General features: G+C 39.8%; 1 protein-coding gene across 1 annotated transcript; it reads left to right on the forward strand.

Moving 5' to 3' along the window:
• Positions 1–556: 556 nt before the first annotated feature.
• LOC128098874 (C-type lectin domain family 4 member A-like) lies at positions 557–14462 on the forward strand. Its single transcript, XM_052720362.1, has 6 exons — positions 557–855; positions 2055–2171; positions 5243–5356; positions 11602–11753; positions 12657–12769; positions 13937–14462. Exons 1-6 carry the CDS (start codon positions 774–776, stop codon positions 14076–14078), a joined length of 720 nt encoding a protein of 239 aa, XP_052576322.1. The 5' UTR covers positions 557–773; the 3' UTR covers positions 14079–14462.
• Positions 14463–14663: the final 201 nt, after the last annotated feature.

The following is a 14663-nucleotide window of genomic DNA, read 5'->3' on the forward strand; positions in this document are numbered from 1 at the left end:
GCTGTGAACCCACAAGGCTGGTGCTGAGCAGTTCAGGGAAAAGGGAGGAGAGGCATGAAGAGAGAGACAGCCTCCTCCCACAGCTGCTAACCAGAGCTGTGTCAGGATGTGGCCAGTGGCCCAGTGAGTGGAGAGTGCCCATGAGTGAGTTATGAAGACAGTGGGAAGCAGAGAGCTCAGAGGAGCAGCTTCAGAAGGACCAGGATGTGAACTTTGCCTTCCCCCTGCTGGAGGCAGCTGAGTGGAAAGTGGGAGACCACACAATGGTGAGGGGACAATGGTCCCCTAGAATGTGGTGTCAGAACTTGTCTGTTCAGTCAGAATGAATGTTGTCATGTCTTAAGTGTTTGCTCACGTTTTCCGGTTTGTCTGAAACCACATTTGCATACAGAAGCACATGAAGTTATGTTTGCTTCAGAGTGTCTTAGGACAGAGTTCTCTAACAGCGTGGTTCCTCTTCTCCCCTCCTTCCTATTTCTTTCCTTCCCCCTTTGAGTTCCCACTTTATAGTATTTGCATATCAGGCTGAGTAGGTCCAAACGCTACGATTCTTACTTTGGTGTTTGAAGATGTTGCATCTCTGTATGTGGCCTGAGTGATTCCGTGCTGTGGTTTCTCATTCTCATGTGGTATATCACATCTGGAAATACCTCTTCTCATATATAATTGTGTGATATGACAATTCATCGCCGTGTTTGGTTCTCACATACCACGAGTTTTAGGGAGGAGACAGAGTGCATTTTCTGAGTGAGGCACGTCTCACTCTTCTTGATATGGCTTCAGAAATCACCTATGCAGAAGTGAAGTTCAAGAATGAATCCAACTCCTCAGGCACCTACTCAGTTTCTGCTACAGGTAAAAAAAATTCTGGACTTAATGTAGGGGGAAGGATAAAGGAAGAGTCAATAATAAACTTTGGGTGATGCTGGTTACTAATCTTCTCAGCGCTCATGTCTGGGATTTTACTGGAGTCGCAGGGGATTGAATTGTTTGTAGAGTGACTTTAAGGGCTGTAGAGTTTTCTAGTGGGAAAGAAAAGCTTGCTTCCATGGTTTTAGCTCTTGCCATTTACAGAAACTATACCTTGTATCCTGCATTCTTTTATATATATCTTGTATATAGCATTTCCTGCTTTATAAAAATGAAAATGAAATCATACTTTTCAATAATGAAATTTTCCCCTCTGTTTTGACAGTATATTGTAACTTTATGAAAACTGTTTCTGTGTGTGGAGCTTTTATCTTGAAGGAACTTTTTCTTTTATAGTATAGATCAAAGCAGAACCTCTCCCTCAGCAGGCAGGTGCTCTCCACTCTATTTTATCTTCATCAAGCAAACGGTTTCCAGTCATGAGTCAGTGACTAGCAGACTGACCATATCCTAAAGAAGTGGAATATGACTAGAAAAATTTACCTTTTATTGTATATGCATCTTTAGTGTTCAGACAGTCTGGGAGGTATTAGAATATATCCTGCTGCAACCACAGTAAAGAACACCAAGAAAACATGGTGGTGTGAAAATGTACTTACAAGACAGTGTAAAAGGAAAGTCACAGGCAGATGGCAGTACTTACGTTGTGTTGTCATGTGGGAAAACATACTATATGTACATCCTTTAAAATTTGCTGAAAGGGCCAGTGTGGTATAATTCCAGCACTCTGGAGGCAGAGGCAGGAGGATCACCGAGGATTTGAGGCCAGCCTGGTCTACATAATGAGTTGCAGACCGGCCTGCTCTACATAGTGAGTCCCTAGCCCATTAAACCTCCCACCACCAAAAAAAAATAGAACTTCCTGAAAGGATATGATCAAAGAGTTTTTGTGAATATATATTCAAATTATTTTTCAGATCTCAAAATATTAATACCAGTTATTTCAGTAGTGTGTGTTCTTTTTTGTATTTGGTAATGTTTTTTACAATGGACGTTATTTTTCCATTATTTCAAATGGTCACACTATTAGTGATTATGTGACATGGAGAATAGGGAGACGGCGAGGAAAAGCAGAAACAAGGGTGAAATTTATCACTCATGAGGTGACTGTGTTCTCCTTCCAGCGCCCAAAGTGAAGCCCACCCCTCCTCTAAGTAAGCCTGGCCGCCCCTCGCTGCTCTTCACATTACTGATGGCACTTTTCCTGCTGTTGGCCATCGCATTCTTGGCTGCTTTTATCTGTACGTATCCCCAATGAATCAACATGTCTGCCTTAGGTGAAGAGAGGGTCTGCTGCAGCACCAGCGTTTAACAGAGTATGGGGAAGAAATGATGTTTGGGAAGAAATAATTCAAGGGGTTACACTGTAGCTTTTACTTTGTCTTTGGATTTAGCTATTATCCTGGAAAAAATGAAATCCATTCTCATTAGAGAAACTGAAGTGTATTTATGAATGTATGAGGGTTTGTGGATAAACTCTGTGGAGTGTTGTCTTTGTTAGACTGGGAGATCAAATCTGTTTTCTCATTGGCATTGAGAAGTTGAGCTGTATGTGTATACAAGCTGTGTGTGTATAGGGTTCCTTCATCTTGGGATAAGTGTGGACAAGAAGGAGTTAGCAAGAAATTATCCAAGAAGTGTTCTTTAGCTAATTTCTAATTGCTCTGTCCTGCCCAGGATTATGTGAAATCTAGAAGCCAACTGAGCAAATGGGTGGATTTCTGCTCATCAAAGTTTCGAGAATTTCTGAAAAATTTAAATTGCATGCAAACTCTTGTGTTTAGGATGTTTTACTCATTCACTTGAACCAAGTAGTAGCCATTTACTGTATGTCTTACAGTGTGTCTAACAGACAGAGTCCAGGAAGAACATGGACTCTTTTCTCCAGAAACTTAGAGGAAAGTCAACGAATCAGTGCCAGCTGGTTAAGTGGCTACTCAGGATGTTGAGACAGGAGGACAGCAAGTGTGGAGCTAGCCTGGACTATGTAAAAATCTGTGTCTAAAAAAATGAAGAAAAAATGGGCCAGTGTCTACAACATTGTCCAGGAAGTCTTGTGCTGACACAGATTTCCTAGAAGAGGCTATGTCTAGAACTGTGTGTACCAAGAATGTCACAGAGGTGAGAAACAAAAGCGTGAATGACTGAAGTACACAGTTCTAGGTGAAGAAGAAATGACATTTCCCTAGGTAGACATAGGGGGATGCAGAGCTTGTGTTGTGCCCCATTACGAAACACTCAGTTTTTTCTTCTAAATATTGTTTTTCTAATCAAGAATGATTTTCTGCTTAATAAATCAGCATAAACTTAATGAGGTAAGACAACGATTTATTTATCTTATGCTTCTGTGGTTTGTCAGTTTAGGCTGATCTCCACTGAGTGGCTTCTCTGGTCCTAGTTGAACTTAGACGTGTGTATGTGGTCAGTTACCAGTCCAGGAACCTCAGCTTCTGAGAGGAGGAAGACAGCTAGGATGACTAACAGTATGACACACCTTTGTATAATTCCTTAGGATGTCCTGGCTTGTTTACACAGCAGCTTGCAGACTTCCAAGATTGTGGGTGACCATCAGCCAGATTTCTCAAAATATTTAACACAAGGGCTGGAGAGATGGCTCAGAGGTTAAGAGCACAGACTGTTCTTCCAGAGGTCCTGAGTTCAATTCCCAGAAACCATATGGTGGCTCACAATCACCTGCAATGAGATCTTGTGCCCTCTTCTGGCCTGCAGGCATACATGCAGACAGAAAACTGTATATATAGTCAATAAACAAATCTTTTAAATAATTTAACTTAATAATAGATCAGAGTTGATTTTGCACATTCTCTGGCCAAAGGATGTCTAGAAGGCAGTTCACACAGAAGACTTCACTGTTTTTCTTTTCTTTTCTTTTTTTGTTAACAAGGAAAATTTCAAATACATTTAATTTCTGTGGATACAGAAGTTAAAAGTTGTGGGGTTTTTTTGCAAAGCATCACAGCCATGGAGAACCATTGTAACATTTCAAATAGAGAATTGATGTAGCTGAACATGGGTTATAGACGACGCTTTTGCAGAATTCTGAAAACAGAGTCACTAGGACAAAAAGAGAAATGAGAATGCCTATTTATAACCTGATAATGAGATAAGTGTCTGAAGAACATGAGAGGAGGTGACTTTGAATGGTAAAGAGCACAACACCAAGAAAGTAGATGCTGATGAATATAGAGATCCAGGGAATAAAAGGTCCAAGAAGTACAGTGTGACTTTCATATTCTGATGATGTAAACTCAGCAACCATGAAGTTTTTCAAAGAGGTAGACAATCAAGGATAAGTTATAGGTTTAAGTTGGCACGTGTTGATTTAAGTTTTGGGCATATTGAGTCGAACCTAATATGTTTGTGTTTAGTGAGCACAAAATCCTGCACATATAGGCAGCAGGCAAGACCATAGCAATACATGGCATCACTCAGGAAGATTTTGTATGAGGAGGAAGAATCATGACAAGACTGTAGGAAGTGTTACATTTTAATGCATGGATGGAGGGAAAAGAGATTATAAAAAAACAACAAGAAGCAATGGCAATAAAAGGGTGATGTAAAACCAGGACAGAACAATGTATTAAGAGCTGCAGAGGAGGAGAACTGGGTCAAGTACAATAGCAAGATGGCTAATTAAGTACCCTTGGGTATTTTTGATGATCCATTTCAAACCTGGTGTGAGTGAAATGGAGGAAGCCAAAGTGCTGGGGTTAGGAGGAAAAGACTCAGGGAAGAAAGTGAAGAAATTCAGTTCTAGAGAGAAGCCAGTCAGGTGTAAACCGGGAGAGAGTGAGCGTGTGCGTGGAGGAGTAAGCTGGTCAAAAGGAAGAGGGTTTAAGGAAGAAAACAGTGTTCCATAGATACATGTTGAGTTCTTTTTTATTTCCTATTCTAAAATAGCCTATAGCTACTCAGAATTAGCTAACCCCCTTTCCTCCCAAATACAAGGCAGTTTACATCCTTAAATATGATTATCTATGTCTGCTTCATCTCCCCCAAGAGTTAGCATTTTCATCTTATGTTAACATGGAAGGGTATGGCTCACTCCCTTTAGAGTCATGACAGTGGGCCTGTCCTGCCTTTCAAATCATGGTCTTTCTTGAGTCCTGGAAGTACCTGTGGTTTCAAAATAGGAGGCTGAGGACTACATTGACTATGGGGTGATGGGAATCTTAGGCTCTGTCTACTTATGTAATTGGGACTTGGTAGATCTTTGTACCAGTAAGTAGAAAGTCAAAGCCATAATATTTTCATGAAAATGAGTGGTTTTGTTTCTGTTTTTCTTTTACAGTTTATTTTCAAAAATACTCTCAGCTTCTTGAAGAAAAAAAAGCTATAAGTTTAACTCACAAAGTTATAACTCACAAAGAATTGAACTGCAAAAAAGACGATCCACCCACATCTGGTAAGAATCAGAGCACCTATGAGTCTGTTTTCTTGCTGTAGAGTTTAATGGTTTCAAATAATCTTTCTTTACTTCGTTCCTTCATTCCTTCCTTCCTACGTTCGTTCCTTCCTTTGTTCCTTCATTCCTTCCTTTGTTCCTTCCTTTTATGTTTATTCTTCTCTCATACATTGCATCCCAGCCACAGTTTCCCCTCCCTTCACTCCTCCTAATTCTCTTCCCCAACTCCTCTCTCCCCTAGATCACTCCTCCTCTGTTTCCATTCATAAGAGAGCAGGTCTCCAAAGGGATGTCAACCAAATACAGCACAGCAAGTTATAACAAGACTAGGCACAAACCCTCATATCAAGGCTGACCAAGGCAACCCAGTGGGAGAAAAACATCTCAAGAGCAGGTAAGAGTCAGAGACACCCCCACTCCCACTCTTAGGAATCCCACAAGAATACCAAGCTAACAACCATAACATACATGCAGCCTGGTATCCTCGACCTCTGTGGCTCCTAAAATCCTTTCCCCCTCTTCTGCAGGGTTCCCCAAGCTCTGTCTAATGTTTGGTTGTGGGTCTCTGCCTTTGCTGCCATCAGTTCTGGATGAAGCCTCTCTGATGACAAATAGGCTAGTCACCAGTCTTTGAGTATAGTGGAATGTTGTTAGAAATCAGTTCATTGACTTTAGTTTGCTTGTTTTGTTTTTATGTTTAGCTCTGCCCTAGGTCTCTGAGCCATCCCATTTCAGATTCCTGGCCATCCAGGCAGGGTCCAGCATGGGCTCCCTCTTGTGGCTTGAGCCTCAAGTTGGACCAGTCATTGGTTGGCTACTCCCACAAGTTCTGTGCCACCTCTCCCCCAGCACATCTTGCAGGCAGAATAAAGTGTAGATTGAAGGTTTTGTAGCTGGGTTGGAATCTCAGTCCCACCACTGAAAGCCTTGCCTGGTTACAGGAGATGGCCAGTTCAGGCTCCATATCACCACCAGACTCCATTACTAGGAGTCTTTAATAGGGTCAACCTCGTAGATGTGTGATGTATGCTTTAGTAGTGTTTCCTTTACAAACTTGGGTGCCTTTGAATTTGGAGCATAGATGTTAAGAATTGAAATGTCATCTTGGTGTATTTTCCCTTTGACGAGTATGAAGTGCTCCTCCCAGTCTCTTTTGACTAATTTCGGTTTGAAGTCTATTTTGTTAGACATTAGAATGCCTACTCCAGGTTGCTGTGGGATGGCCTGTATGTCAAATGTGTTGCTGATTGGTCAATAAATAAATCACTGATTGGCCAGTGGCCAGGCAGGAAGTATAGGCGGGACAAGGAGGAGAATAAAGCTGGGAAGTGGAAGGCTGAGTCAGAGACACTGCCAGCCACCATGATGACAAACAGCATGTGAAGATGCCGGTAAGCCACGAGTCATGTGGCAAGGTATAGATTAATGGAAATGGATTAATTTAAGCTGTAAGAACAGTTAGCAGGAAACCTGCCACGGCCATACAGTTTGTAAGCAATATAAGTCTCTGTGTTTACTTGGTTGGGTCTGAGCGGCTGTGGGACTGGCAGGTAAGAGAGATTTGTCCTGATTCTGGGCCAGGCAGGAAAACTCACGCTACACCAGGTTGCTTCTTAGGTTCATTTACTTGGAATATCTTTTTCCAACCCTTTACTCTGAGGTAATGTTTATCTTTGATATTGAGGAGTATTTTTTTGTATGCAGCAGAAGGATGGATACTGGTTTTGCTTCCATTCTATTAGTCTGTGTTTTTTTCTTAAGAAAAAGAGTCTATTGATATTGAGAGATATCAATGACCAATGATTTTTAATTCCTGTTATTTTGTTGTTGTTGTTGGTGGTGGTGGTGGTGGTGGTAGTGGTGGTGTTATAGTGGTCGTGGTGTGTGTATGAGTGTGTGCTTCCCTTCTTTTGGTTTTGCTGGAGTGGGATTATTTATTTCCTGTGTTTTCATAGGTGTTGTTAACATCCTTGGGTTTTAGTTTTCTTTCTAGTACCTTCTGTAGGGTTGGAGCTGTGGATAGATATTATATGAATTTGAATTTATCATGATATAACATATCTTCATCTATGTTGATTGAAAGTTTTGCTATCGTAGTATGTGCTGGCATCTATGGTCTCTTACAATCTGCAGTTCATCTGTCCAGGCCCTTCTGGCTTTTATAGATTCCACTGAGAAATAAGGTGTAATTCTAATAGGTATGCCTTTATATGTTACTTGGTTTCTTCTTCTTCAAGCTTTTAATATTCTTTATTTGTTATATATGCTTAGTGTTTTCATTATTATGTGGTGAGAGGACTTTCTTTTCTGGTTCAGTTTATTTGGTGTTCTGTATGCTTCTTGTACCTTTATAGGCATCTCCTTTTTAGATTATGAAAATTTTCTTGTATAATTTTGTTGAAAACATTTTCTGGGCCTTTGAGCTGAGATTCTTCTCCTTATTTTATTCCCATTATATTTAGGTTAGATCTCATTATAGAGTCCAAGATTTCCTGGCTGTTTTGTGTCAGAAATTTTTTAGATTTAATGTTTTTTGGCTGAAGTATCTATTTCTTCTGTCATATCTTGAATGCCTGAGAGCCTCCCTTCCCTCTCTTGTATTCTCTAGGTTATGTTTGCATCTGTAGTTCCCGTTCACTTACATAGATTTTCCATTTCCAGAATTCCTTCATTTTGTGTTTTCTTTATTGCTTCTATTTCCGTTTTCAGGTCTTGATCAGTTTTATTCATTTCCTTCAACTGTTTGTTTTTTCTCGGCTTTCTTTATGGGATTTATTCATTTCCTCCAATTTTTTGTTTGTGTTTTCCTTGATTTCTTTAAGGGGTTTATTCAGTTTTCCTTTTTAAGGCCCTCTATCACCTCTATAAAGTTGGTTTAAGGTCTTTTTCTTGTACTTTGGCTGTGTTGGGATATTCGGGGCTTGCTGTAGTAGGACAGCTGGGCTCTGTGGTGACATATCACCATGGCTGTTGTTGATTGCATTCTTGCTCTAGCATCCAGGTATCTGGGTTTGGGGTGATTTTACGACTAGGTGTCAAGTTTATCTTTGGTGGGTGTTTTATTTATGGTTTCTCTGTCCTTTTTGGTCTTTTATTCTGTGTGGCCTATGGTTGAACAGAGGTTCTTCTCCCGAGCTGAGGGCTGAACTTATGGCTGCTGGCCTGGCCTTTTGTTGAGCATGAGCTCTCCATCTGAATTGGGGGCTGGGACATTGTGATTAGGGGAGAGGCAATTGGGGGTAGTATCTGGGGTACACTAAGAGAGTGGAGGAAGTCCTGGGGCGGGAGGTCTATCTGGAGTTCTGGTGGCCAAGTGGCCTCTGGTCCAGCAGTTGAGTCTCTGCCTGAGTTTGCCTACTGGTTCTTCTGGCTGCTGTGGCTGGCACTTGAATAGGGGATATCTGCCTGAGTTATGTGATATTTTTAATAGATTCCCAGGTGGCCCATGCTGAGATGTGGAGTCCACATGTACATCTATATCAGACCAGAAGGTCTGATATGTATGCCTCCATTTGTCTACACAAGTCTTGTTTGTGAAAGGGTTCTGTTGTTCTTAGATTTTTCTAGTGTCTGCTTCTTCCTGAACAGTCTCTGCACATTTGCTGTTTTTTACCTCAAACACACACACACACACACACACACACACACACACAGACACATACATACACACATACACACATACACACTCATACCCACACATACACACACACACACACACACACACACACATACATGCACATACACACACACACACACACACACACACACACACACACACACACACACACACGGGCTGTAGGGATTGCTCAGAGGTTAAGAGTACTGGTTGCTCTTTCAGCGGTCTTGAGTTCATTTCCAAGAAACCACATCTTGGTTCACAACCATCTGTAATGAAATGTGGTACCGTTTCTGGCATGCAGGTATACATGCTGACAGAACACTGTATACATAATGAATAAAGAAAACTTTAAAATATATGTATATATATGCATATATACACATATATAATTTGAATAAAATGATGAAGCACTGTATCATGAATACAAATTACTTAAAGTATTAATAGACTCCTTGAGAACATTTTTAAATTATAGACGATTTCATGTGATATAAAGATATCATTCTAACCCCACATATACATACACTGTCCCCTATACAAACATCTTTATAAGCAAACGTTGCTACAGCTAGCAGGTGAATACTGAAATCATCCCTGATTGAAGTTCACGATTACTAGACTCTCATCTGGGATGGCAAAACTGTATTTAGCTGTCACATCTCTTCAGTTTTCTCTTGGTTGGGATGAGTTTTCAGAAGATATTTGTTTTAAATGATGTGAATATTAGTTCTGAGGATGACTGATCTGATATATTACAGGATATTCCTATATTAAAATTTGAGTAATTATTTTTGGAGAGGAAGATGACAGGTGTGAAATGCTAGTTTAATTATATAGTATACAAGGTCTAAACTATACAAATTATTACAGACTGTTATTATCACCTGATGGTCCACTTATGGTAGGCCACTTAAAAGTGTACCTCTTTTTCATCATCTGAATCTCTTATTTCTTTTTAAAAATATTGTTCTTCTTTCATACAATACATCCCAGCTGCAGCCTCCTGTCCTCCCCTCCTCCACACCCCTCCACCTCCCCTACCCTACACATCCACTGCTCCTCCATTTCCCTTTAGAAAAGAGCGGCCCTCCTCTGCTCATGGGACCTTTTTCCTCCTACTGGGTTGCCTCATCCAGGCCTGATATGAGGGATTATGCCTAGTCTGACTGCACCTTGCTATGCTGTGTTCGGCTGATACAAGTGTACCCTTTTAGGCTAACCACTTGGTATTGGATAACCAGTTAGGAGGCTCATCCCTGGAAAAGATTAATTCTCCCTCTCTCAGGAGGTATTAATTGTCTGCAGCTCTTAGAACAGTAAAAATAGGCCATGAATTTGAGAGGGAGGAGGGAACATGGCAGGGACTGGAGGGAAAATGATATAATTATATTTTAATTAAATGTAAAAATTGATCTTTTTTAAAATCCATTTTCCACATTGTAATTTTGAAAAGATGTTGGACATATAGCTCACACTATGGTGGAATATTTGGTTAGGTTTCTCAAGAGACAGAATAATATATCTGTCTATATCTATCCAAGTTCTTCATAATGGTGCACAATAGTCTTTGTTGTCTGAGCCTTGTTTACGTTTACCACTGCAAATGTAATTTCTTAGTTCTTCACTGAACACTGCATGCTCTGGCCGTCCATTCTCTGTCTCCTTCTGTTCTGTGATTGTTTTCTCATCTCTGACATTCTTTGTATCCGTACAAGCACATAGCGATATATATGAGTATGTGAATATAATTCAATTTCTATGATTTTTGTTTCTCCTGATTTCTCTGTCACCTCCATTCTACTATAACCACTGCATTTAAAAAAGATTATTCTATCAATTTTTTCAATTACAAAAATGGCAAAACACATTATTACACATAGAAAGAGTTATATTTACACCACACTTGATCCTTTGACACAGCAATTTATTCTCTAAAATTTTTCCCTGGGACACAATTAACTAGTGTAGACAAAGTTGATCTATTGCTATTATTCTTAATAGGTATGTAAAGAAAAGCAACACCCTAAATAATTGGCAAAAAAGAGATCTGTTAAAAATATATTCATGTATGGTTGTAATGAAACACTATGCAATGATTAAAATGATGTTTTCAAAAATGAAAAAAAGTTGTATTTACACACATTGGGTTTTTATTTTTTTATTTTCTTAAGACATTCTATTTTAAATTTATTTCTAGAATCTTTGTAATTTTTTTGTGAAGTATTTTTATCATCATTAACTTAAAAATCGTCAGAATTTTGCTGCCATGATTATTGATATGTATTATTTAAATACAACATATAAAACTATGAAATTTTCTGGATCTTGATATAATGAGTTATACCAGGAACTAAACTATTATTTAGAGACCCAGACAGTTTGGATTATGTCCTCGGGGTCTGGGTGTCCATGACACTATGTTATCCTGACAACACCCTAGTAGGACAACGGGGTCCTGATGTTAGTGTAGACAGAGGTAGACTGGGGTTGCTTGGCATCTGATGGGGAGGGGCTCCTTGCTGTATCTGGAGAAGTGTGGAGTCCCAGCTTCCATGTTGTCTCCACATCAAGCAGGCTTTAAAATGACTCTATGACATTACACTTACATTTCCTTCTTCCCCCAAAGACAAAGTCTGGAGCTGTTGCCCAAAGGACTGGAAGCCATTTAATTCCCACTGCTACTTCATATCGAATGACTCATCATCTTGGAATAAGAGTGAGGAGAAGTGCTCCAGCATGGGTGCTCATCTGATGGTGATCCACAGCCAGGAAGAGCAGGTGCATCCTGGGAGAGAGTGGGGCCTGGGCCTGGCCTGCTATCTGCCTCTTTTTACTAAGAGGGAGTTTTGTTGACATGGGTGTTGCTGATGTGGCAGAAACCTTTCCATTAGAAAGCTGGAAAGGTTACTTCAACCTTGGCATTCTACACCTTGTCCCTGCTTCAGTGAAGCTGAACAACCCACAAGGAACCATGGCAACAGAAATGCAACATCTGTGGGTGGAGAGAAGGGTGAAATGTTTCTGCTTGAAAGAGCAGTTTGTGATTTCAGCACTCTAATGCTTCCTGTAGTACCCACTGCCTAACAGAGGAGGGCGCAGAGCTGACTAGGGAAAGAGGATCAAATCAGGAGAGTCACAGCCAGCCATTAGAAATGAAATATCTGAGGTTATGAATGGAGAATGCTTAAATCTGCTAAATTCTCTCATGCACAACTTTCAAGAATGGTGCTGATGAAGAAAAGAGGGGAGTGAGTCTGAGATGAGAATTCATTATGATCATGAACGGAGATTGTTTCCAGTGTCATGGAAATCAGGCCCATGAGTGATGACTTTGTGTCCTGGTCAGCTGGAGAAGATGGCACTCCTGGGGGTTGGGGGTGGATCTTCTTCCTTGATCCTTTCTTTGTCTTCTCATCTCCCTGTGACCAGAAAAAGTCAGTCAAAGTAACACAGTGTACCTCTAAAATGTATAATTAAGGTGTATTAATCTAAAATTTGAAAACTATTTAAGGGCCTAGAGAGATGAACTAGGATTTGATTATTACATATTTGCATATATCATCATATTGGACCTATAATTTTGTATAGTTAAAATAACTTTTAAAAGATCTTATAAAAATTCTATAATAGAAAAAGAATCACTCCATCCAGGCTGAATGCTGTATCTTTCTTTCCTCTTAGGATTTTATCACCAAGATCCTGGATCGTAAAGCTGTTTATTATATTGGGCTTTCCGATCCAGGTCACCGACAGTGGCGATGGGTTGATCAGACACCATACAATGAAAGTGCCACGTGAGTCCAGAGTTACCTAGAGGAGTCCTGGGTCCTGTAGCATGAGAAGACTTTAGGGTGTTCCAGCTGTTGGTTATGAAACTAAAACAGCTTACTCCTGGTGTGAGTGCTGGGGATGGAGTTACTTTATCCCCATTTCCTCATCAAAGAGTCCTGTGAGACACATGTCACTGATACTCCAGAAGAGATGAGGAATTTGAGTTTGAAGAGTGTAGGATGATAAGTACCCAGGGCACCCAACCAAGGTGCTATACCATGATGAATTTTATTACATTTTCAGTCTCTCATCTATATATTTAACAATAGGATTTAGTTCATTTTTATTAGTGTGTATATCTATGTCTCTCTGTGTGCCATGTGTATATTGGGTGCCTATGGAGCCTGTAAGTGGGTGTTGGATTCTTTGGAACTGAGCTCCCAAGTGGTATGATTGTGCCAATATGGGTGCTGGAAACAGAAATATTATGTTTTCTGGAAAAGCCGCAAGCACACTTAATGACTGAGCCATCTCTCTAGATTTTATTTATATCTATAATAAAAATTAATGTCAAGATCATAACTGATTATTTCTCTTAAATTAAAAGCCCTCAATCTCATATTTTTATGTCATATTTATGTAATTATTTAAAAACTCTAATACCTTAGTATGTTCCCATATTCTCTCCTGATTTCTGTTGTGAGAAATAGCTAGTAATGTTATTCTCATTCTTATTTTCAGAGAAGAAAAGTAGGAATCCAGGGTAGTAAATTACTTGTCCTAGATTACAGAAATAAGTAGATTATTGAACTATTTTAAGTATTTCTCCAGTCTCTCAAAAAAGACTATTGTTAAATTAAAATAAATTTATTACAGCATGAGAAGGAGAGACCTTTTCATCATGTAAGTAAGCACATGGAATGACAGTCCCTGGGTACCAAGACCTAGGGATGAAGTAGACCCTGGGATGTGTTCTGGGAGAACAGTTAAGTAACAAGCTAAGAGAATATTGAGTGCAGTGGCCCTGTTTCCAGGGACATGTCAGACATGGGTGGTGGAGAACGGTTGATTTGTACACACCTGAATCTGATTTCCACAAATTTCCACCGCATCCTCATCTTGCTTACTCTTGCTCTCTTTTCCCCAGCATCAACCTGGGAAACATCCTGATGCTCTTTCCTCCCTTCCAGGTTCTGGCACCCAGGTGAGCCCAACTATGACCATGAACAATGTGTTACAGTAAATCATCGAAATTCTGGTTGGGGCTGGAATGACATCCCTTGCAGTGTTAAACAGAATGCAGTTTGTCAGGTGAAGAAAATATACTTATGAATCAAGCCTTTTCCATGGACATGGATTGCATTTTTATCCAGCTTTACACAGATACCTGGATAGATCTTCTTGTGGAATAGATGTCCATAGAATTTTAAGGCAGTCAACAGTTATCCATATGATAACACTGGTCTCCATATATACTTATTTATTCATCCTTTACTCTTTATATAATGAGAATTTCCCATATTCTAGAGACTCTACAGGATCCTTTGTGCATATGTGGAAGCACTCCAGCCTCTGTCCTTTCTTGGATTCCTAAGGTCTTATTTGAAGATAGAGTTGTATGGTGTGGACCCTCTAGCCATTTCCCTGTCTCTTTGTTCCTCTGTCTTAAGATTTATTGATGTATACTTGACAAATAAATAATGTACATTTACATCATACTGTCTTGACTTGATATGGAAATGTATTATACAATGGCTACCACAATTAAGTTAACTATACCCTCTATTACCTAACATAGTTGTCTGTTTTGTGTGTGTGTGGTGTTAGAACATTTAAGATCTTCTTAAGCAAATTCAGACCGACAGGGTGACATTGTTACCTATTGTCACTTTGATCCTCAGTGCTTACTCACACTTT

The sequence above is a fragment of the Peromyscus californicus genome, unplaced genomic scaffold (assembly GCF_007827085.1).
Source record: "Peromyscus californicus insignis strain IS unplaced genomic scaffold, ASM782708v3 Scaffold_6__1_contigs__length_162567912, whole genome shotgun sequence".
Taxonomy (NCBI): domain Eukaryota; kingdom Metazoa; phylum Chordata; class Mammalia; order Rodentia; family Cricetidae; genus Peromyscus; species Peromyscus californicus.

What these genes read in the sequence shown, in the direction of transcription:
- LOC128098874 (XM_052720362.1), top strand. Translation starts at nt 774, where the DNA reads ATGGCTTCAGAAATCACCTATGCAGAAGTGAAGTTCAAGAATGAATCC. An exon ending in CTACTCAGTTTCTGCTACAG is followed by an intron (nt 856 to 2,054) that starts GTAAAAAAAATT and finishes TTCTCCTTCCAG; the next exon opens with CGCCCAAAGTGAAGCCCACC. An exon ending in AGACGATCCACCCACATCTG is followed by an intron (nt 5,357 to 11,601) that starts GTAAGAATCAGA and finishes CTTCCCCCAAAG; the next exon opens with ACAAAGTCTGGAGCTGTTGC.